General features: G+C 33.2%; 2 protein-coding genes and 1 long non-coding RNA gene across 18 annotated transcripts in view; 1 reads left to right on the forward strand and 2 right to left on the reverse strand.

Moving 5' to 3' along the window:
• LOC136276103 (uncharacterized) overlaps nucleotides 1–24,450 on the forward strand; it is a 112,899-nt gene that overhangs the window by 76,916 nt on the left and 11,533 nt on the right. The window lies entirely within an intron of this gene.
• On the reverse strand, nucleotides 294–11,690 carry LOC105320225 (uncharacterized). 16 transcript variants are annotated; one of them, XR_010711546.1, is made up of 13 exons: nucleotides 11,243–11,477; nucleotides 10,230–10,351; nucleotides 9,257–9,403; nucleotides 8,786–8,996; nucleotides 8,039–8,064; nucleotides 7,201–7,290; nucleotides 6,746–6,838; nucleotides 5,684–5,750; nucleotides 4,765–4,857; nucleotides 3,992–4,049; nucleotides 3,329–3,463; nucleotides 2,982–3,065; nucleotides 1,140–1,373 (listed from the first exon to the last, which is right to left on the reverse strand). XR_010711546.1 is itself a non-coding variant. In XM_066077680.1 (10 exons), exons 3-10 carry the CDS (start codon nucleotides 9,270–9,272, stop codon nucleotides 3,053–3,055), a joined length of 600 nt encoding a protein of 199 aa, XP_065933752.1. In that variant the 5' UTR covers nucleotides 9,273–9,403; nucleotides 10,230–10,351; nucleotides 11,243–11,482; the 3' UTR covers nucleotides 2,980–3,052. The 16 variants fall into 16 exon arrangements, 1 of the variants encoding a protein (XP_065933752.1); XR_010711492.1 differs by having other exon boundaries at nucleotides 1,147–1,373; nucleotides 4,783–4,857; nucleotides 11,243–11,476; XR_010711417.1 differs by lacking the exon at nucleotides 5,684–5,750 and adding an exon at nucleotides 11,575–11,690 and having other exon boundaries at nucleotides 1,179–1,373; nucleotides 11,243–11,361.
• Nucleotides 20,196–23,709, reverse strand: LOC136274008 (uncharacterized). Its single transcript, XR_010712259.1, has 2 exons — nucleotides 23,414–23,709; nucleotides 20,196–20,499 (listed from the first exon to the last, which is right to left on the reverse strand). It is a non-coding gene; the product is annotated as an uncharacterized lncRNA (long non-coding RNA).

The raw sequence follows: 24,450 nt of genomic DNA on the forward strand, positions 1-24,450 counted from the left end.
ATATTACAATACAATATTGTATCATATTATACCATATTAAATATGGCAATATAATATGAAACAATAGCATGTGATAAAATAGTATATAATACATTATCATTTTATACAACATTGCATCATAATAAAAAATACTTTACATTACAATATAATGATACAATATCATATCATAATGCACAAAAATATTGATACAATATCCTACTAACTTTTTATAATATAATATATGATATAACATTGTATCATATAAAACAATAGTGTATCAAATCTGACAATACTATATCATATGAATTATGTTATATCATTTAACAACAAACACATCTATCAATCAGGTTAGAGTGAGGTAGGATATTCTTTTTAAACATCCTTGATAATAGAGATCAGGATCTGAAACTGAAGCTAACTCTATGATTCATTTATATTATAGTTAAATTAACTAAGCAAGCTATTGTCTATAAATCATGTGACCTGTTCCAAAATAACTAAACCTCATCCAGCATCCAAAACCTATGACTCAGATTCGGCATTCAAGCCTGCCAGATGCATCAGTATCATAAGACGCATCATCAATTCAAGTTTGGTTAAGTTAGGACCAGTAATTACTAAGATATATTTTTTAGCATCCTTGATTATGAAGATCAGGCTGTGCATCTGAAGCTACCTTTGCAATTCATTTATATTATAGTTAAATCAACTATGCAAGTGTGAAATAGTACTAAATAAATTTAATATATGACCTGTTCCAAAAAACATAACCTCATCCAGCATCCGAAACCTATGGCTAAGATTCAGCATACAAGCCTTTCAGGTGCATCAGTATCTTAAGATGCATCATCCATGCAAGTTTGGATCAGTAGTAATTTAGAAATTGCTATCAAAGGCCACCTGCACCAAAAACTTTAACCTGTTCCAAAAACCTTAACCTCCAGCATCTAAAATTCATTGCCCAGATTCAGCATCCAAGTTTTTCAAGTTCATAAAAAGGTCCAGATGCATCATCCATGCAAGTTTGGTGAAGATAGGACAAGAAATAACTAAGATACAGGACCTGCAACAAAAACTTTTACCAGGTCCGGACGCCGACGCCAGCAGTATAGCATAAGTTCCCCCGAACTTCGTCTCGGTGAGCTAAAGATAAATTATCATACATGCCCTACATCTTGTTGTTACATTACAGTTACATTACATGTAAAATGATAAGATTCATGTTTGCTTTTTCATTGATTTCATTTCATTTAATTTTTTAAATGTCCTAAGTCTTGTTGTTTTTCTCTCGTTGAAGATTTTAGATCTAGTCTTCAAAAATTTGGTCCTCTCATCAAGCCGTTCCAATGAATACATTTTATGTTTTTCCAAAAACTCCTGGATTTCTCTTTTACCTTGAAAAGATTTTTAAAATAATATGAACAATCAGAATTATTATATTGTTACATATTCATGTAAAAAGGATAATACCTATGTATAGATTCAAGGCATACCATACTCTGTATGGTTTTTGCGTCCACTACTTCTTGCTGAATATTTTGATTTTCATAAATACATTCATGCTCGAACTACATTCATCCACTTATATGTCAAGATTATCTGTTTTGAAATGCCCCCTCTACCGCTTTAGGCTTCAATACACAACCCAAAAAAGAAAGCCTGTAGGGATTTTGCATTGCATCGGCCATGAAATAGCCTGGATGACATAATTGAAAAATTGTATGAGGTATTTCAAGTGGGTTCCGAATGGTGAAAAGATGTAAACATTTCACATTATAAATCTCCATGAGAAATTTGTTTCTATTCCTGTAACGGTCACCTGAGTAGCATATAACCCATACACAAACTTGTCGAGGAGTCTCATATATGCATTTAATTAATTAGGTTTTATTCTGGAGTAGAAAAATTATAAATTAGTAATGACGGCCACCTCCCTGCCTGAAATCTTTCAAAAAGAACTGTGAAACCTACAATTTTGGCAAAAAACTTAAAAGATCGGGTCTACAAAATCATGAATTCAGTTTCCTTTCAGGTGTGTGGGAGTAAAAAGGATAATTTTTTAACATTATATGCAATAACACCTATACATCCATTTTGGCCCTGCCCTAGAGTTAAAACCCATACTCCAGGGGACATGAAAATTAAAATTTCAGTAGAGGACTTCCTGGTAAACATAATTATAGGTCAGTTTTTTATACAGATGTGTGAGAATAGAGAAGAAAATGTTATAACATTATATGCATTAACACTATATTGCCTCCCCCCCTCATGTCCTGAACCCCTGACCCAGGGGCCATGAATTTTACAATTTAGGTAGAGGAGTTAGTGGACATCGTAACCATGTATTCAGTTTTTTGCCCACATGTGTGGGAGTAGAGAAGAAGATTTTTTAAGATTTAAAACATTTTACTATATGGCCATATTGGCCTCACCCTAGAGCTTGAACCCCTGACTCGGGGGTCATAAATTTCACAATTTTGGTAGAGGGCTTCATGGACTTTATAACCAGATATATATATATATTTATATGGAAGTAGAAAAGAAGATTTTCTAAGATTAAATACATATATACTATCTGGCCTTACTGGCCCCATTCTAGAGCCTGAACCCCTGACCCAGGGGCCATGAATTTCACAATTTATGTAGAGGGCTTCATGGACATTATAACTATGCAACCAGTTTTTTCCTAACATGTGTGGGAATAGAGAAGAATATTTTTTAAAATTTGGCTCTTTTTTTGCAAATTTGGCCACACATGTGGCCCCCCGGGGGTAGTAGAGCCATGAATTTTACAATTTAGATTCCTCTCACCATAGAGATGCCTCACATCAAAAATGGTAATAATCAGCCCTGTAATTTTTAAGAAGAACTTAAAAATGTAAAATTGTTAAGGCACGATGCACGATGACGGACGAAAACGGACAGCAATAAACTCAGGTGACCTAAAAATTGCTAATTCATCAAATTGTGGATAGATAGACCAAGCAACAAAGATATATCACCTGAGCTGCTTTTAGTCTTCTTGGCTGCAACTGGGCTTGCAAGAACTTTAGTTCCATTATCATCTTCGATCTCAAAGAAGCACTCTGTAATAACAAAATCATGAATATCTTACTTTGCAAATACTAAGGACAGGCATGCATAAAACGTAATGAAAAGAGAAAACATTATGGATGAGTTTTAATTATTAAACGATGCAAATTAATGTACCATTGTCATCTTAAATAAAGAAAGAAAATTATTGAGAAAAGTTTTTATCATTTCAATAATATGACTTCTATTCCCCTCCCCCCCCCCCCCCCCTACTACCACACACAGATTCACACAAATAAAAAAAAAGACTGATCACCTTGTGGTGTAACATCCGATGCATTTGCATTTCCACTCTCGCAGGGTTTGGACATCAAATCTTCTTCAGTCACATGTGATTCAGGTGCTGTACTTGGACCTTTAGGATTGTGCACATGTAACTCCGACACTCACCCTTTTAGATAAAATTTCAAAAATGTATACAAATACAAAAATTATTTAATGAAGAAAAAAAAAAGAAATACATACACAGTGATTTACCACACTAAAGCACTGCCCATATGCAAATGTGGGGGTATTTTACCCAGTTTTAAGCTTAAGTGTAAATTTTCCCTTACATGTAAATAATCCCTTTTACAGTATTGAAAGTGGTACTCAGCAAATGTAATTAAACACTTTACATTTTCATTACTATCTGAACATTTCTTGAAAGTCAAATGGAATTGTGCACTACAGCCTCTGTCACAAGTCACAAGGAAATAACTCCAACTATACATTGTCATTCAAAAGCCAGAAGCCTAACACCTAGCTGAAATAATGTAGCCCTCTCCTGTTTTTTTTTTGTTTTTGTTTTGGGGGGGAGGGGGGGGGGAGTAAACATCAGTTATAAAAAATCGGAGAGGGCTACATTGTTGCAGCTACATATGTATGACTAACCTATTATCAAACAAGAAAAACATTCACAAAATAGATTGAAACAAACCTATCAAGTTGACTTCTTTCATCACAGGAACTGAGAGAGGGAAAACAATGGTATGGAACTGCAAAAGATCAAAGAATCGTTATTGCATAAATAAAGTTTAAAACAAGAAATCTTTTAAAGAAACAGTTGCCCCTTTTGTGGCTTTATCAATCTTAAAATGATTACTTTCTTTCACAAGTCAAAATTAATTATTCTTACTAGACTTTGACCCGTGCGTGCACGGGTTGACATTGCATATGATATCGGACATTGACTACATCGACGCACCGTATTGTTTACAATTACATAACCAAGCTTTAAGCCTACAATAATGCTATTAATTTCACTACACTCTGCTTAGTTATAATAATCTGACAGGAATGCCTCCCATATACCCGTAATGTAGCAGAAAATTGCAGAATCGCTCCGAATCGATTTTTGAGAAAAATAATGAAGTTGTATTGAAAATAACAGTCAAATTATTCATAACAAACCATTCTGAGGCTGTAAATACTTTTCATCTTAATATTTAATTCATATTATTGAAGGATTCAACACTTTTTTGCTCGCTTCAAAGTTACACACCATGTTGATATTCGGATCTCTTGGGATTTTACTCTAACACAGTGTATTTATATTTAGGAATATTATTACATATAGGAGAATTTATTACATCCATTACATTCCACTCATATCATGGAAATCAAATGCATTATCACAGCATTAGGGAGACCAGACAAACATGTTAATTGTTATACATAATAACGTTGCAACTTTGATTCTAATTCATTTACTTTGTTCAAAATGCTCACTGTTTTCTCTGAGGTTCAAGATGTCCTGTTTTTCCATTGCGTTGCGGCTAGCTCTCAATAAATCTGTGGTGGACTCTGTATAAAAGTACCAATATATTGTATTGTAAATACAAGCTTCAACATTTACTTTTTAATTCATTGCAAATTTTATTCCTTATGACTAATTAAAATAAATATTACAAATATATTACCGGTACATCCATTACATTCCACTCATATCATGGAAATCAAATACATTATCCCAGCATTAAGGAGACCAAGCCCCAGGATCACATAATAACATTGCAACATTTAGTTTAATTCATTTACCTTGTTCAAAATACTCAGTGTTTTCTCTGTGGGTCAAGATGTCCCATTTTCCCATTGTGTTGCGGCTAGATCTCAATGAATTTGGGGTGGACTCTGTAAAAAGTACCAATATATTGTATTGCAATTTCAAGTCTCTAAGTTTACTTCTTTATATCATTGCTAAGTTTATTCCTAATGATTAATAAAAATAAATATAACAAATATATTACATCCATTACATTCCACTAATATCATGGAAATCTAATGCATTATCACAGCATTAGGGAGACCAGACAAACAATTTTATTATACTTTCATGTTAAATGTTAAATACTGAAATCTGATTGGTTTAGACGCAGTTGGTAATCCGTTCTATTACCCTCAGCGTTAGCAACACACTTGGCAATTGGTACCACAACGAACTGTTACATGCGCTTAAATTATGAGCGTACGGTTTGTCGTAGAATTTACTTCATTTCTAAATAAAAGCAGTAAAATTTTCTTTAGAAATAAGACATTCAGTAAAATAAAATGAATAGTGCCTGTTTGGGAGGGTATCTATTGAAATTGACACCCCTCGAAAACCATTGTCAACCTCCGCTCACTGCTTTACCTTAGGGTCAAGCTGTCCTGTTTTTCCATTGTGTTGCAGCTAGATCTCAATGAAACTGGGGTGGGCTCTGTAAAAAAGTACCAATATATTGTATCATAAATACATGCTTCTAAGTTTACTTCTTTATCTCTTTGCAAAACTTATTCCTAATGACTTATACATGTACTTATAAGTATAACAAATATATTACATCCATTACATTCCACTAATATCATGGAAATCAAATGCATTATCACAGCATTAGGGAGACCAAGCCCCAAGATCACGAGCAATTTTAGACTTGAGTAGTAAATTGTACACTGTCAGTGGCGTAGCTACCATGTATGCTTATATGCCTGAGCATGCACATCATTTGGGGGGAAAATCAGTAAAAAAATAAATAAAGAAAAAAAAATATAAAAAAAGAATTCAAGTATTAAGGTCCATACTTAGTTATTCCATCAACCCGTTTCCGTCACTCGGCCCTACTTTATCCGAAATCAATGCTAAACAAAGACGTATTAAGCACCAAATATAGCCACGCAATATGGTCTTAAAGTACCATATTAAAGAAACAGTACACAATGCATGTACCTAAAAAGGCAAATATTTATTTTGCAGTTGAACTTAGTTTTACACATTTTAAATTTCCCTGATAGAATATCACATTCATTACCATAAACTATGTGAAAATGAACTTAAGAATAAAAGCTTTGAGTGGGTCAAAGGCAAATGTCAAAAAAAATTTCTTCTTTTAACTTTTAATAAGTTTTGTGATTTTATTTTATGCCTAAACTATAACCAAAACAATTTTAACTGCCTAAAAATAGGCTTAAATAGTAAGCATTCCTTTCAATTTCTGCTTTAATTTTTGGTGTTAAAAATCGTCAGAATCCATGAGCTTCCGGGGGCTTTCGCCCCCTGGGCTTTGTCCTGGACCCACTGGGGGCCTCATGGTGGCCCCCACACCCCCTGCCATTTTAAGCATGCACTTCGTTTCAGGTCTAGCTACCCCACTGACTGTATTAATGTTTCTTGCTTCAAAACATAATAACATTGCAACATTGAATTTAATTCATTTACCTGCTTCAAAATGCTCACTGTTTTCTCTGAGGGTCAAGATGCCCTGTTTTTCCATTGTGTTGCGGCTAGCTCTCAATGAATTTGGGGTGGACTCTGTAAAAATATCAATATATTGTATTGTAAATACAAGCTTCTACGTTTACTTTTTTAAATCATTGCAAATTTTATTCCTAATGATTAAACAAAATAAATATAACTGTTACAAATATATTACATCCAGTACATTCCACTCATATCATGTAAATCTAATGCATTATCACAGCATTAGGGAAACCAGATCAACATGTAGATTGTTATACACAACTACATTTCAAAGTATATCTAATTAATATAAATGGATTTACTTTAGTCTGAATTAAAATGACTGGGCTCTCAGCCTCTTGTTCTTTTAGGTATTTTTTGCAAAGTGAAAATGGACTGCAGATGCAAAATTATTCTTTAAATAATAACATTACCCAAAACCTTCTTATTTTCATCTGATTCAGAATCAGAACTTGGCGAGTAGTTTGATACACTAAATGGGTCAGAATCCACATCAGAGGGAACTGAAAGAAATTAAAACAATATAGAAAATTTTCTTTCATAAACATTCATCAATTATTAGTTTACCACATTTGGTAATTGATGTTTCTTTTTTATAAATCTGACATCAGACCACTGACTAAATCAAACTTTTCAGCCATGGTACAAAAACAAGACTGTACCAATATTCAGTGAAAAATGAAATCCAATTCAGATTGATGCTTAAATTAACTAACCTACCGAATCTGATAATTCTATGTAAATGTATATTATTCAAGAAGTACATTCTGTAAATAATTTGCAAAATATAAATATTTACTACAGAAACAGATTTTGTAATTTATCTAACAAAAAACAATTTTGTTCTGCAAAGGAGACTCTCCACATTAGTGACAGATTCACAATGCACACTGACTTATATTAATAGCTTTTTGTTGGCATGGATGTTAGCGCGAGTGGGTCATGATGTGGGAAGAAGTTGGGGTGACTGGAGAAAACCCACGTGTCCAAGCAGGCGACCAATGTACCCTATCATATATAACAACTGTCGATCATGGGGATTAAACTTGGGTCGCAGTGGTGATAAGCAGGTGCATTGTCCACTGCACAACTGGACACCTCTTTCAAGCTTTTAATTTAATAGTGCTTGATAATGAAAACAAAATAAATCTATTCAAGTCAGCACAAGAACTGTATATAATGTTAAAATTGAAAGAAAATCAAACAACTATTAACAAAATAAAGTGAAATAAAACCTAACAAAACCATTACCAAAATCAAAAGGATCACAGCCTTTTCTGAAATCAATCAAAACTAGTACCGGTAAAAACATGTACATGAACAGGGGCTAGTGTTGTCACGATGATTGAATTTCAATCAATGATCAGTTGAAAAGGTTGTCGATTTATCATAATCGATTTTAGATTTTATAATCAATTATACTCAGTCTGGGTTTATTACATTAATATTATACCTATCATTTTGTTTTCTAATCTGTATTGAATGAAATGAAAACTGTTGTGAGCTGGGGGTTTTCTTCAATCTCAAAAGATGTGTAACATTCTACCTAATAAAAATACAGCAAAAGTCTTATAAGCTTTTAAAAGGAAGTGAAAATAGCACTTATATATTTTAGATTATACATAGCATAAAATTTAGTGCCCCATATTATTGAATTTAATATAATTTGTTACCGATTCGATTATTGACCGATCATCAGTTGGCAAGAGACAACCAATTCTGCTGATTAATTGATCACGATTTTTAACCTATTTAACAACACTAACAGAAGTTTTAGGCTTGTTTTTCAATAAAAACATATAAATTATCTATTCTGATACTTTTTAAATTCTTGAGAAAAACCTATTTTTTAGATTAGTTTAAAACAAATCAATGTACGAAAAAATGCAAAAACAAAACCAAAGCCAGATAACAAGATATCCAAAGCCTGATTGTAAATCACTAAACTCTCTCTTAATAATTATTTTTTGTGTATAATTAATCCAACCATTTTCCTACCTTGCTGCGCCACCGCAAGCTTTTCCAATCACAACCATAGTCATATACATGAAGTATCTCTTCCCCAACCACAATGTCTCTCTTAGCAAACAATCATAGGTATTCCCTTCCATTAAACACTCTGAGTTTATGGTGGAGTTTGCATCGTCCTTGCCATCATTTACAAACTGGCAGATACATGTATGGTTGTTCACTCCTGACAGCATCAATACTACAGTGTACATAAAAAGAAATCAAACCTTAAATAAGAAGCATATAATTACTGGTATTTTTGCTTGACTTAATTAGAATTGTTTATAGTTATTTCTAGAAACATTACTGCCATACATAAATGTTAAAATATTACATTTAGCTGCAGGTCTGTATCTCCTGGTCTGAAAAAAAAATTGGATAAACGTTGCTTCAATTTTTTTTTTCACATCAGGAGCTACATACCTCCAGCTTCATGTAAATATGTATAAATCGTATTACCAAAGTTCTTTTCCATTATATTTATAGATAAATATTTTGTTTTCTGTGCTTGTCTTCAATCTCTCCTCCCCATCCTGTCCTTTTAATGTTTCTCCTGCAGGAGAAAATCTCCACTGACATGACTGGTTGTGCTAATAACTCCAAAACCTACATTAAAACCACAAGCACCTGTGTGAAAGCATTGTTTATATGCAAAGAAAACTTTTGGATTCATAAACATCTACATTAAGCCCCATTCACAATTGGCGTACGAGCACTTTACAACTCTTTACGATCGGAATGTTTTAGATTCGCACGAGCTCTCTCATATATTGCATGAGGTCTCGCATTTGTTGCATGCGTTTTAGTGCTTGCATCAAGTCTCCTTAAAAATTGTGGACATGCACACTATTCAGATGCGACTGAATGCGATCCAAATCATCGCAGTGCAATGCACGAACAATATATAGTACGAACATTTTACAACATTTTGTATACTCGCAAGAGTGCAGGTGCATGATTTTTAAAGGTCATAAGATGAATCGCTGCTGTAGAGAGAGAGAGAGAGAGAGAGAAAGAGAGAGAGAGAGTTGAATGTGATAATAGTCTACCATATATCATATGTGCATGTTCTAGTGAGAACATACATTAAATTGGTAAACAACAAAATATTTACAACCATCGACCATTTCTAATGCTATCATGTATGAAACATGTCATGTTATTCTAAGAAATCAACAATTACAGGGGGAGGGGCGCCCCGGGTGCGCATAAACATTAAAATTAATACAAGTATCAAAAAGTAGTTTTAAAAGTGTTGCTACATTGGTCATGCTTCTGGATTGAATGTTCTTGAGAGCACATTGTGCACAACGCTGTGTAATCAAGACATACATGTTTTGCCTGGTCAACAGATCACACTCAGCCCAACGGGAATCTGCAGACACATTGTTTACATTATTATTAATCATCAAAAGCCAAAAATTTTACAAACCTGATAATATCCGAAAAGCCAAACGAGAGTGATACTATGATGTCACATTTGTAAATGTGGGTCACAATTGTAAATGTGGGGTGAGCATCCCGGTTGTAAACATGGAGGCCTGACTATCTTACCTATAATAAGTCAATTCGTACATAGAATAGTCGGCTATCTTTCCACTATACAAGTGAAAAAGAGCAACTGATCTTAATGTGCTTTTAATTCATTTAGGTAACAAGGGGTACATGTACATATATCTACATTACGTACATAATTAATTTAAAACAATATTACTGGTACATATAACTGTAATATAGAAAATTCTTCATGTCGATCTATTTACATAAAGCGACATTCTTCGGTTAACTTTTCTGTCCATTTTCAATAAACTAGCTATATAATTACAGGGATTTTTTAGCCTTTTTTTATTTTGAAAGTGCCATTTTTTTTGGAATTGGGAAAATTGTATCGACAATTTCATGCAGTTGGGAGAAATCATTTGTTGCATACATCATGATTTCTGAATTTATTATCATAATAGAAAATCAAAGAGCTAGACTTTAATTGAATAGAATCTAATTAACTTCACAATATAGATATATGTATAATATTCCTATATTTAGTTATTAGAACAAGTCTTTTTCCCTGAAATAAACACCTTCAACACTGGTCATAAAAGTATTACATTATTTTAAAGAATTTATCAACATCCCCTTTTAAATTGAGAATGTATTTTTCTGTTTGAAATATTTCATAACATTTACCTTTTACTTTTATATCAGTCTAGTGTGTGTAAAAAAAAAAATGTACCATTTACAGTACTGTATACCACAAAATAACGATGTTTTAGAAAAACAGAGGAAAATCGGATTAAAAGTTGGCGATGTTTACAGCGTGTTTTGAAACTTTTATGACTGCAGTTTTGCTAAATGGGTTTAATCATTTGTTAATACTGAACATTTATGGACATTCTGGTTATTTTACGAAGTATTTTTTGATAAGAAATAAACATAAGAACTATTTACCAGTTGGGGAAAAATACTGCTATACTAATTGGGATCATAATTTGGACAGCTGCTGAAGTGAACTTATTTCCAATTGAGAATGGGGACGACTTTTGCTCCGGAGAAGGTACTGATAAATCCTTGAATTACATATTACATCAAACGTACAGTGGAAATGAATATCATGCTTTTATTGTTAACTTCGTTTCGAATGTCCTCGAAGATTAATCAATATTTGGTGTAAAATAGTCAAGTTGCATACATTATCGCCCTATTTTATTTGAATATTTAAAAAAAAACTTCATAAAAACATTACTTTGTTCAATTGTAGTAGGATTATCAAAAGTACTTACCATAAAATGGCTTTGATTCCTAAAAGGCAGCACGCTGGCGTTAAACGGTCCATTGTTTTAACCCGAGACGTTCCGAGAGTACTCGGAACAAATGGCGGAGCACTTGCCAAATGTTCAAACATGGTCAAGAAATTAACGACTTTTTTCTAGTTAGGCTTTATACATAAAAAGTGAAAAAGTATTTTGAAAACAAGTTCATTAAGAATAATTAAAGGCTAAACAAATTATATATGTTAGATTTTTTGCAATATTGCAAGTTTTCGTTGGTCTCCTAAATGCAGAAAAATAGTCATTGCTAATTATACGATGGAGGCAGATTGAATTCCTTTTTACGAAAAAAGATAGACAAAAGGCAACTATTGGATGTCAAATAATAGACACATTGATGCATTTTAGGCAAAGACACACCGTTCATTCATTTAAAGATAAGCCAATTACATTTTAGACAAGGTCAAAATAATACGGAGACCAAAATATGTCTCCCTAATCTACTGGTCTCCCTAATAAAGATAAAATAATACAATCGGTCTACCAAATGCATAAGTCAGGTATATATATATATATATATATATATATATATATATATATATATATATATATATATATATATATATATATATGTGCTGTGTGTATATTGAAATATGGATTTTTGTGTGATCTGATATGACCTTGACACTTGATCTACAAATATCATTCGAGGTCATTGCATATCCTTTGATCAAAGGCATCATGTGGATGAAGTATGAGCCTGATTGGAGCAAAGGGAGATAAGATGTACTCCAGACAAGGAATTTTAAATATAATTCTGCTATGACCTTTTTAAACTCGGAACACCTCTGACCTAATCAGATCACCGCATTAAATACAAAGTTTGATAACTCTAATTTGTTTATCATCAAGAAATTCTGCATCACTGACAAATAAAGTTTTATTCGGAATAATAATATACCAACTAGAGACGAGCTCGTTGCAAGCAACGATTAGGTCTTCCGTCGTAGCTGCGTCATACTTGTGACGTAATATAAAAATTGATACCTGACCATGGTGCAATAATAGATGTATAAACACTGTGTAAAAGAAACAAAGTACATGTATATAAGCAAATACAGATCTTTAAAAGTTGTCTGAAGTTTGATTCGCCGCATGTTGTTTTTTTGCATGTGCATTTTATTTTGAGAAACTTATCGAATCATCATAATTGACTCAATATACACAGAATATGGACGACGATTATAATCACACAGTGGGTATGCCCGGTATGAACGTAAAAAGACCAAACATTTTACTCGCATTTTTTATCGAAAGCAAGGGCCAATGAATCTTTTAGAATGTATGCGGAGATCCTGGAAATTTTACAGGGGGTTCTGAAGAATAATTTTGTTTTTTGAGGGGGGGGGGGGAGGGGGCATGCGCAGATAAGAAAAATTTTCCTGGGGTGGGGGTTGAGTGTCTGACGGTTATTTGAGTTTGCCTGGGGATGTCCGAGGCATATTTTTGTAATTTTATATTGTACATGTAATGGAAAGAAATTTTGCGGGGGTTGGGGTGGGGTCTGAAACCCTCACCCTACTCTTCTTGATTCGCGCATGGGGAAGGCCGATGCCGGTAATTTGACGGTAATTTTAACCATTTTTATTTAATTAATCATTTTCAAAATTATCGGAATTCCAATATTACCTTTAAACGCAGTTAAAACTTACGAACCATTTAGTCTTGGTGAGTATTCGGCCAACATGCGTCCGCGTACGAAAGAAATGGCAATATTCAAGAAATTTGGATGGACGATCTGGGTCCTAGGTCGTCCATCCGATTCTTTTTCAGACTAAGAGCTACAGAACTGCACTTAGAGAATATCAAACTGATTATGTTTATTTATTTTGTCTCAAAGAATCAGTTTTTTAAATAAAGTTTTATCTTAAAAAAAAAGAAATCGGGCACAATTTTCAATGTTAGCATTTTACAATTTAAAGGTCTAATCAAATTTTGAATGAAGTTTCAAGATACTACTCTTCGTTGTTTTATACGAAATATTGCGTGGAAAAAAGATTTACATCGCATATATATTATAGAACTAATTTCTTCTCTTTTTTATTTACATCAAAATAAATCCAAGGAAAAATCTAAATATTTATTTTTCCTTTATATGTGTTAATGAAAACGTTGATCAGCAAGGGCCGGTTCTATGTCGTGCAAGCACCTACTTAATAGATTGTTACACGGATCTACCACGATGACAAATATCGAAAAGGCAATATTGTGGGTGAAGGATGAAAGTGTAGTTTGTTTTTTAGGTTTATTTTTGATAATTTATTTATCTGGATCAATTTGGTCTGTTGGTTTGTTTTGGTTATTGAAAAGGGGAATAAAGAAAATGAGTAATTTCCGATATGAAGTCAAGCATATATTTTCATATTATCATTGACTTAAAACATGTTGGAAAAAAGAAATATTGCATCAAGCAGTTAGTTATTATGCGCAGATTATGCATTCCTCTATGGTTTTCACAATTGCATGTATAAGTTACTACACGTATTTGCTTACGGAGAAATAAATCTCCAAAGAGATGATATAGTTATCAGTTAAGTTCCAGATTGTCTTCTGCACATGCAAGCACGTGTGTAATCCTGATTTAAAAATAGGTATAATGTCCGGGGAGGGGGGGGGGTCATCGCAACAAAACTGTGTATAAGCGTACTAGAGTGTACATTGTTAATTAATAATTGATGTTGAATTGTTATTAACAAACAAAATCATAAATTTATAATAACAAACACTAAAATGCCAGGGAGTTCTGCTGGACGCGATTTCATTTGTCTTCAATTAATAGGGTGTAGGGATGCCCGCCTACTTAATACATATGCTCACGCGTCAACAGATTAAAAATGACTGTATTTTGGATTTATAAATCGCTCTAAAACATTCGATCTGATATATCGTTGTTAACAATTCAAAACTTTGAACGATTAAATTTGTTTTTATACCTAGTACCCCGACCCTCACGGAAAAATCCATTCAGATCAATGGAAATTTCATTTACAAGACTCCCCGCCAGAATCAGGATGTCTCATTCATTAATTTTTTCGTAGTTATAGTGGACGAGTCCAAAATAGGAATTTTGAGACACATCATACAATGTGAACATATGCCATGAATGCAGTTTACTTTGCGTCTATTTTCTTATTTTGAGAGTCCTTTTTATCATGTTTATCATGGCTTGAAAATGACGGAAGGCCCTTGAATGTTGTTATCTTTATGCAGGCACGTAGCATCCTTTTTGAAAGTGGGGGGGGGGGCAGACTCATCGAAAAAATCTTGACAAGCAAGAAAAAAAACAACTCCCAATTTCAATCCTAATTTCCTTATTTTTATATAAATTTTTTACATCCTTGATAATTCAATTTTTTATAAGCAAATTTTAAAAAAAATTAGTTGCTGTGAGAAAAAGTGTGGGGGGGGGGACCCACAAGCTTGAATTAATAATTGCCTGAGGATGCATCTTTAATGTGTCAACATTTATATTCATAATTGATGAAAACGTTATATGGGATGTAATAAGCACAATGAGCAAGAGTGTTCAATTAAAAGGGCATTTCACATTGCACGTGTGTAATCCTGATTTAAAAATAGATTGCCATATTTGAAAGGTCAAAAAAAAAGAGGGAGGTGTCATCGCAAGATGATACACATTGTCTAAGTAGTACAATGTAAGTAATAGTTGGTGTTGGATTATCATCATTAACAAAGAATCATCAGTTTGGATTAATTAAAACAAATATAAATTCATATAATTGGAATATTTACTGGAGGGGCTACGTACAAGTAATTCGCCGAAGTGGGGTACGTGTGACCCGATTTTCGATCAATTGGGCGATTTCATTCATCTGGAAAAGGGTTTCACTCGCGTGTACAAATGTAAATGTACATCTAACAATTGCTAGTCAATGAAGTGTGTATGTTAATTCGATATATTTCTTCTAAAACATTCTATCCAAAGTATAATATATGTAGTTATTAGTTGACACCCTCCCAGTGGATCTATGCCGATGGATCTATCTGAGATCTCAGCTGTTGCGTGAATGGTAAAGAAAGACTTCGCGCCATAATACGTCTCATTCATAATTTTGGCTCGCCGATTAGTGGGCGAGTCCAAGTTAGGCCAGAGCACATGATGTGTATAGATGGTCTTACCCACTCTATCTCTTAACTGGTCATATAATAAATAGAGATATCATGGATCTTTCACTTTTGTCGGAGCATGTAATAAATGGAACCAAAAAATAAAGTAATTCTAATTGAATTAAATTGAAGTTAAAATGTAAATACCCCCTCCCACCTACGGATTAGGATTTTCAAAATTCCCCATTTTTTAAATTCCTTGTCAAGATTTTTTTTTGATGAAGCTGCCCACCTAACCCCCCCCCCCCCCCCACACACATACACTTTCAAATAACGATGCTACATGTACGTGTTTGAATATCCTTTCCTGTATGGTTAGAAATAACAAAATGTCTTTGATTTTGCATCTAATATATAACAAATTCAATTTTCAATTTGGCTGTTTGAGATTATTCGATACATGTACATTCCTAAAATGATTTAAAATAATGAAATGATTTAATTTCCAGTGATATACAGGTACATGCACTCGATCGAAGAAAAAGATTGAAATTGCTTCTAAACTCTGCACGTTCAGTTTAATAATTTATGATCCGCAGCGAAAATTAAATTTCATTTCTTATAAGATAGTCTAATTGATACATTGCATGCTTCCATTGAATAAATTTGGGTAGTCAGGCAAGCTTTTTGGAAAGCTATTGCTATGAAAAATTTCGGATGGTACTCAATTTTTCCAGAAGGAGAGCTACATATATGCAGCTAAGGTAACTAATAATGCTTCCGATGAAATACTTTGTTTAGTAATGCAAGGTTTTAAGAGAGCAATACTTATTTGTTTAAAAAATAACACCCTAATACTTCGCATTTCATTCGCTGTTTGTAGAACAAGCAGAACCAGTATCAGTTCGATCCCTATCGTATGTACATTGTTCGAATTTAATAGCCCTTGCATTGGATTGCTTTGCATGTACAAGATATCTTTTAAAAATTCAACACTGAAAGTGTTTATCTATATGGCTATTAATCTATATGTACATGTACACATAGCGTACACATGTGATTCAAAATACCCCAAACGGAAAAATTAACTTATTGAGTCGACATTTTATAGAATTTGCAAAAAATACATTGCGGGTCTGAATGTTTGTTAATGTGTCAATCTATCAATATACAGTTTGTTAATTATTTTCGATTGCTAAGGCTACATCGTTTTTGATGAACATTGAACAACATTTTTTCCATGCCATTATTTCCACGGAAGATAGCGAGTACAATTATAAAGCACAATTTATTTAATTATCTCTTTAATATTGTGTACTAGTATGTAATAAATTATTTATAAATTGCTGCCGAAGGTTGTTTGGTATTTTCGTTTGTAGATGCATTGCAAGTAAAAAACGTGAAACGCGGGGCAAGTCATACTTAATACATGTATCCCTAATAACCGTTACTTAAAATAGCGGCTTTGGATTCAAATATTATCGTATACGAATATTAAGTTCACTTTTTAAAATCATCTCCACGATGATAATATTATATCCATCGGAAATCAGTATTTTGTTTTGCTTTAAAAGAAATGTTCTATCGGGAGCAATCCCGCGGTCGTTTAAATTGCCAGCGTATGTCAGTAATACACATTGTGCTTTATATGACGGCCGTGTATGCGTACTGTAGAAAAGTTGAGTTTAATTACCATGCATTCGAACCATTTAATTAACACATCTCCCAGTACTGAAACAATTCAAAATGTCTCTGTTACAGTAACACAGTGGGGCGTTAAACATGTGTACGTCCAGCTCTACAAGCATATGCACTGTCGTCAAGGGACGGCCTGAATACAGCTAGCGACTCTTCTATCGATCGGTTACCTGAGTCTCGTAATGCATCTAAATATAGAAAGGGGCACAGTTATGAAACAAACAACAAAAATAAGGTCAAAGACGTTCATCTTTATGAAATGAATATGTACATATGAATAAAAACATTTGGGAATTTTATGTAGAATTATTTTTGCGCGCTGCATGTATCAGTTAGTGCATTACAAAAAGCCCTTTCATAACCTCCTAAACGTGCGCACCCCCACAAAAATGGACCGAACTGACAACAATTGTTTCTGCAAATACTGGCTATAAATTACGAAAACATTAAATTGAATACCACGGAAGGATTCAAAATTAATTTCTTTACAACTTTGCTTCAATAATGCATTAGAAATTTTTATTCCTTTACAAGTTATTGACAAAAAACTTTTGACGCATCTAACTCCTTTATTATAGGGGCCAGCCCCTTTTTCTGTATACCGAATGAAAGGTCTTGGTAAGACCAAGATCTTTTAAAATACATGTTATAACAAATTTTTATCAGGTAGGAAACTAACACGGAAAATACGCGAATTTTTTTGAATTTTTTTCTTGCCTTTGTTTCAACATCTATACCACCCCTTTTATTTGCATTTAAATAATAAATAAAATATATCTCGCACAAATTCAATGTATTAGCTTCCAAACCAGCCAATCTTTGAGACTCTGCCAGCCATCGTTATAGCTAAACCCCCCTGGACAAGAGAAGTCGTTAAATTTTACTAAAAGGGGAATAACTCAAAACCGAATGGGGATTTTCCTCAACTAAACTATGCAACGACAACATCACGCGGCATGTTATCAGTCCTGAAAATTTCAAAACAATCGGTGAACAAACGAGCGAGATATTAAGGATCAAAGTTGGCGTCTAGAAGAAAAAAAAAATAATAAGAAATTTGAAATTTTTTCAGAATAATAGTAAGGTCTTCCGTTGGAAACGGAAGACCTTAATTAACTGACTATTTGGATAATAGCAAGTTTATTGTCCCACCCCACAGCAACTATTTCCCTTGGCTTTGCCTCATGAAATAGTTGCTGTCTTGGGGGACAATAAACTTGCTATTGTCCTCATACCTAGTAGATACTAAATAGGCATATAATATCCCATCCACCTCCATTTCATGTTATATAACCTCCCGTTTGTAACCTTCAATTTCACTGTGTAAAGTCAACACAACAGTCAAAGCCGCAAGTTTCACAATTTATTACTGCTTCTCATGTACTTAAAATTAGGGGCCTTAATATTGCTTAGGCCTAAAAAAAAATGTTGTGTGTTTCGGGTAACCCGACCTAACCTACAAAAATGGCCCGATCCTACCATTTTTAGATGCCTGATTTTATCCGACTGTGAATTTTATCTTATTTCCAATAAAAAATACGTTTTTAAATATGACACAAACAAACATTCTTAGGATTCGGGCAAAAAAAATAGATAAAATAAATAAAAAAACTCCACCTACCTAACCTAATTTTTTCATCAGTGTTACCCTAAACACACTAATTTCTTTTTAGGCCTTACCAATTCAAACAAGAGACATCCCATTAACTATTGATAAACATTAAAATTCATTTCATGAATCTACGCAACACTGGTTAATCTTCAACTACAGTCACTATCAATTTTACAAAAATATTGACGGTTCTTTATCCGAAACTGTTCCTTGTACCTTTAACTTAGTACACTAACATTTTATAAAAAGACGGTTTGTCTTAGAATAAGAAAGTTATTGCAATTCTGAGAAATTGAATACCACATATTGCAAATTCCATTGAGGTTTAATAAAAATATGGCCATTTAAGTGAACCCCCCATTTCCAATTTCCATTAGTAAACACAGATTTACAGGGTTCTCCATAGTAAAACATCTTTACCTGACCTTTTAGATGTCAATTGTTGTTCAACCACCTTTAAAAAAAACCTTATTCAATACAACATGCATCTACATTATATAATCATGATAAAAGCTTCACATCACTTAGAAATATTCTTACATGTATACCCCCTCCCCCCCCCCCCCCCCCCATCTTTTGATTTTCATAAAAAGTCATGGTGAAAAATGTTTTACCTAATTTTATGAAACTTATGGCAATTTCCTTGAGTCATTTCTCACACATATTTGAAAACAATCATCAATGAATCTAAAATTTGATCCTAATTATTTGTTCATTTTATGATTAACACCATTTTAATTAACAAATAGACAGCTGTCCTGCTTGTGATTTCTTGTTTTTATGAAAAAAAGTAAGCTAACAATCATATTTAGTGAATATCTAATCTATTTTGATTTCTAGTCTCCTTCTAACCATGCTAAAACAGTAAGATACAACCTACAAGTTAGACATCTGCTTTAAATTAAAATAAAATTCAAACACCCACGTAGCTGGAGACAGAGTTGATTTCCATGAAAAATGTTCAAAATTTGACATGTTTTTCTCCTTTTTTTATGCATATATACCTTAGAAAGGTAGAAATAGGTTGTTTCTTGTTCATTTCAAAAGTAATTATCATAGCAGATGTTATTTCAAAGTCAAATGTACATTTACATATCCTACATGTAATCTTAATGCAGACAAGTGGATGGGGGGGTGGGGGTTCAATTATGTAAACACATCTAAATACCTTTATAAAATAAAAAAATAACGGAAACATAATTGCATACTTTTATTGAAAAACAAATTTTCACAACAATTATGAATTTCTTTAAATAGCCTTAATTTTGTTTTTCATAATTTCTTATCAAACACAAACCACAACATGGGATGATGCTTTCTTCAAGTTCCATTATTATTCATGCATTATCCGATTTAATTTGAATTACCGGTAAAAAGTCTGTAGAACACAAGGAATATGCATGTGGATAGAGGTGACAGGTTAATCTCAAGAGCTGACCCACAAGAATCAACAGGTAAAAGCCATGTGGTGCCATGTCGGAACAAGAGTCCGTTTTGAGCTGAAAAGAAAAATAATTAGCTGTGTTTACATACATGTTCTAGTAATAGCTGTGTTTACATTAACATATGCATATTATTTCTGGAAAAAATTACATATCCCAATACATGACATAACATTTAGGCAGTACAAGATCAAAAATTTGCATATCAAGTCATAATATAATATTTAAAAAATTTCTTAGGTATAGACACTTATCAGATTGAGAGAGAGTTTGAGAGAGAAAGAGAGCTAGAGTTTATTTCTTGTAGTGCAACAGACAAAAATTTCAATTCGAAAATTACAAAGGAATATTACCCATCTGAACAGCATCAAAGTACATGTATTTCCTTCTGGTATACCATGTTTTATCAATTCTACCGGGTTTTTTTTTGAAACTTGGCGAGGGTTTTGGTTTTTTTTCTTTTAAATTACATGTTTTAAAAACAATACTATGTGTAATTAGCATAAAACATGTATGAGTAAACTTAATGAAGAATTTTTAATAGATTATTTTTCACAGAATGTGTTACATTATATGTATGTCAATCTTTATAAAAGTAGCATATATTTCGTGCGTCATAAATTGGAAGTTTAAGTAAATATCACTTACTTGCATGGTAGCTATATATATGTCTAACCCAAATTTTCTTCATAAAGCTACAGCTGTATGTACCACAAAATTATATGTTTTGTCACAAGTATACATTTTTAAAAAAAATACCCAAATTCCAACAGTTGAAAGTAACTCGATGAATTTTTCATTCTCTGATAAGTTCATTGTGTTTTGTGCGTGCATATATTATAAGTCTGCTGCAACAACAGCCAATCGGCGGTAAGCTGAATCCACTAATAAGAAAAATTGTGGTTTAGGAGCGGGTAAAATTGTTTATGCATAATGTAGCTGACACTGACTTGAATGCGATGCTGTCAAGAACACCACACCAAATAATATCAAGAGACATAAATATTCACTTAAATGTATTGTGTTGTAAAGTAAAGGTTTTAATACAATGTTTGCATCTTGCAAAACATGTGATGACTCTTATAATCATCTGTAATATATCTGATATATATGTACAAGATGGGAGAAATAATGACAGAACAGACTGGGATTCGAACCTTGCCCTCTAAATCTCTAGTCAAGTGCTCTACCAACTGAGCTACATGTATCTGGTACCGGTATTCAAACCAGTCTGACCATCACATCCCCCCTTAAATGATCTTCACCCTCAAAGATCACACCTGGCTCTTCCCCTGGCAGGAGTTAACCTGACAGTTCCAGGGGTTGGTTACAATACCAATATTGTATAGGGATGGAACAATCCACCGATGCACCACGGTATATATTTTGACGATATTTGGATCGTTACATTTACCATTAATACATTACGATACCTATGCGAACTTTTTTTTATTTTCCAAAAATATCTGAGCTTCATATATCGGCTATTTTTAGTCTGCGCGCCTAATATGAAAGTACAAAGATGGCCGAAAACCTCGTAAAGTTGTCAAACCTGTTAGGAAGCTAAATCTGGAGTGTGGACAACTTTTGGATTACTTGTTAATGAAAAAGTGATATGTACCGAATCGGCTAAGTACAGAATCGTCCAAGCCTTAATATTGTAACAGGATGGGAGAAATAATGAAGGACCAAACCAGGAATTAAACCTGGGCCCCCTGAATCTCTAGTCAGGTGCTCTACCAACTGAACACTGGTATTTAAACCGGTCTGACCGTCACATATATACAAAGTTATTTTAAACAATGGTGTTCAATAAAAAATAAAACTTGCAACCTTCAGTTTTTGTCTGTAATTAATCAATATTGGCGTGCGATCAGTTATCGTTGAGAACCATTTTTCATCAGTGCATTGTTACGTCATTTTATCAACACATAAAATTATATACGAAAATATGATTAACATTGCACCAGCGAGAAATGGTCCTCGACAAGAACTGCTGGCATGCCAGTACTGCCAGTAGTCAGATTAAAAAAAGAGAATGTAAATGAAAAATTACATTTGAAACATTAACAAGGACAATTCAAGTACACATCAAAACTGCTAAACAAGAAAAATTATGTGAACTGGTAGAGTGGTACGCATAGTTCTAACTTGTAACCTACATGTACAAGTACATGTACCAGGTACCCGTTGGTCTACTAAACCTCTCTAATGATACATTGATCAGCATCATAAAGATATTAAAGACTTTGTAGTCATGTTTTAACTCTGAAGTCTGAAATATACAATTTTATTTACTTGATGTTACATGTATGTCTACAGGGTATTTATGTCTACATTTGGAGTCTTCCGCACAAAAATATGATCATATGTTTCTAATTAGACCCTGCTTTGAATTTTGAGTTGAAAATTCACAATCTGATTTTTTTTAAATAGATAAATTCGGTCATCCTTTCCAGTCACCCATGAACCTCGAGCAAGTCTAAACATCCAGTAAACAATGTAAAAACTACACGTTAGTAAACAAACACCCACACCATAACAAAAACATCAAACTCTGTAATTCTTATAAAATTTTAACCCAGCAGATGTTAAATCATCAAGATCTATTTGTAAATTCATATGTGATGCACATAACATAGAAAATTTATGTACAGTACCAACTACATGTATATTTGTATACTGTATGTATGACTTTCGCCACATGTGGATTTTCTCAATAAATTGAATTGTAATTTACACAAAATTCTGGTAAAAAGGAAAGAAAAAAAACAAGTGAAAGGTCAAACATTTGGGATTTAATTCTGTTAAAAGAATTTATATTGTCTGGACTAGAAAAATAACATACATCAGTGACAGTGTGCACGTACTTACATGTACATCTATAGTATAGACTAAATGTTAACCAGTTAACATGCTGACATTTTAACCACTATAGACAAGAAACTTTAAAAGAAATAAAAATCCTCACCTTCTTCAGTAACATCCACATAGATCACACACTTTAATGTCCATCTTTCCCCCTTTATTACTCGTAGCTTATCAACGGCTGATCAATGGAAACATAAACATCCGTCGACATGGTCGACAGAAGTGTGGCTGTCAGAATTTCCTCGTAAACGATTCACACGAGAATATATCCCTCCTTATACAAATATGTAGTATTGTTCCCTGTGCATGTTCATATGTTGCACAGTAACTTGAAAATGCATGTGTACACCGAAAGAATACACAACTTCTCTTCTGCATTACGCTCTCTCTTTTCTACAATGCCGTTCGTTATTGTTTACATTCGGCGCGCGCGCGGGGGTTACAAACAGGGGCGGCCCAAAAAATAGTTGCACATAGAACGTTTAAATAATGTGTGTTCATTGAATTCATAAATGATATAGATGAAAAAAAAAATTAAATTGAATCACAAAAATTTATCTAAGACGCAACACAACGTAATGCAGTAAATGCCTGGGCCCGAAAGTGGCATTCTTTTGTTCGCTTGTGTGTCTATGTAGACATATTAACTCGTTCATGTACGATTCTCAGATATTTGTTTTATGAAATTTGAAAAAAAATAAGGCACAGAACTTTTTTAATTTGATACAAAATGACATTATTTAATATATTAACAATAACTGAATTCATTTTTTTTCATAAAATGATAACGATTTTTGCTATCAGAAAAATACGTGTATGGGCTGCTGACCCTTAATTATAGGGGCCAGCCCTTTTTTCTTAATTTTAAATGAAAGCTCTCGTTATTCTAAACAACTTTTGTTCTATATGTATTAACAAAACATTTTTAGTTTAAAGGTTATTATACAAAAAGCAACAAAATTTCAGACCCCAAAAAACCTTAAACTTTACCGTCAAATAGCTTAATCCCAACTAAAAAACATTTTGCCAAAATTTTCATGCCAGCAAAACTATAAAATGTTACCAACAATTCTGCTAAATTTCATGCAACTATCTTTTGTAGTTCCCGAGATCAACTCTGGACAAAAGACCCCCCAA

This window comes from Magallana gigas, chromosome 1 (assembly GCF_963853765.1).
Source record: "Magallana gigas chromosome 1, xbMagGiga1.1, whole genome shotgun sequence".
Lineage (NCBI taxonomy): Eukaryota > Metazoa > Mollusca > Bivalvia > Ostreida > Ostreidae > Magallana > Magallana gigas.

What these genes read in the sequence shown, in the direction of transcription:
- LOC105320225 (XM_066077680.1), bottom strand. An exon ending in CTGTGATCCTTTTGATTTTG is followed by an intron (nt 7,291 to 8,038) that starts GTAATGGTTTTG and finishes AATTTCTTTCAG; the next exon opens with TTCCCTCTGATGTGGATTCT. An exon ending in CAGTGAGCATTTTGAAGCAG is followed by an intron (nt 4,858 to 6,745) that starts GTAAATGAATTA and finishes ACTTTTATACAG; the next exon opens with AGTCCACCACAGATTTATTG.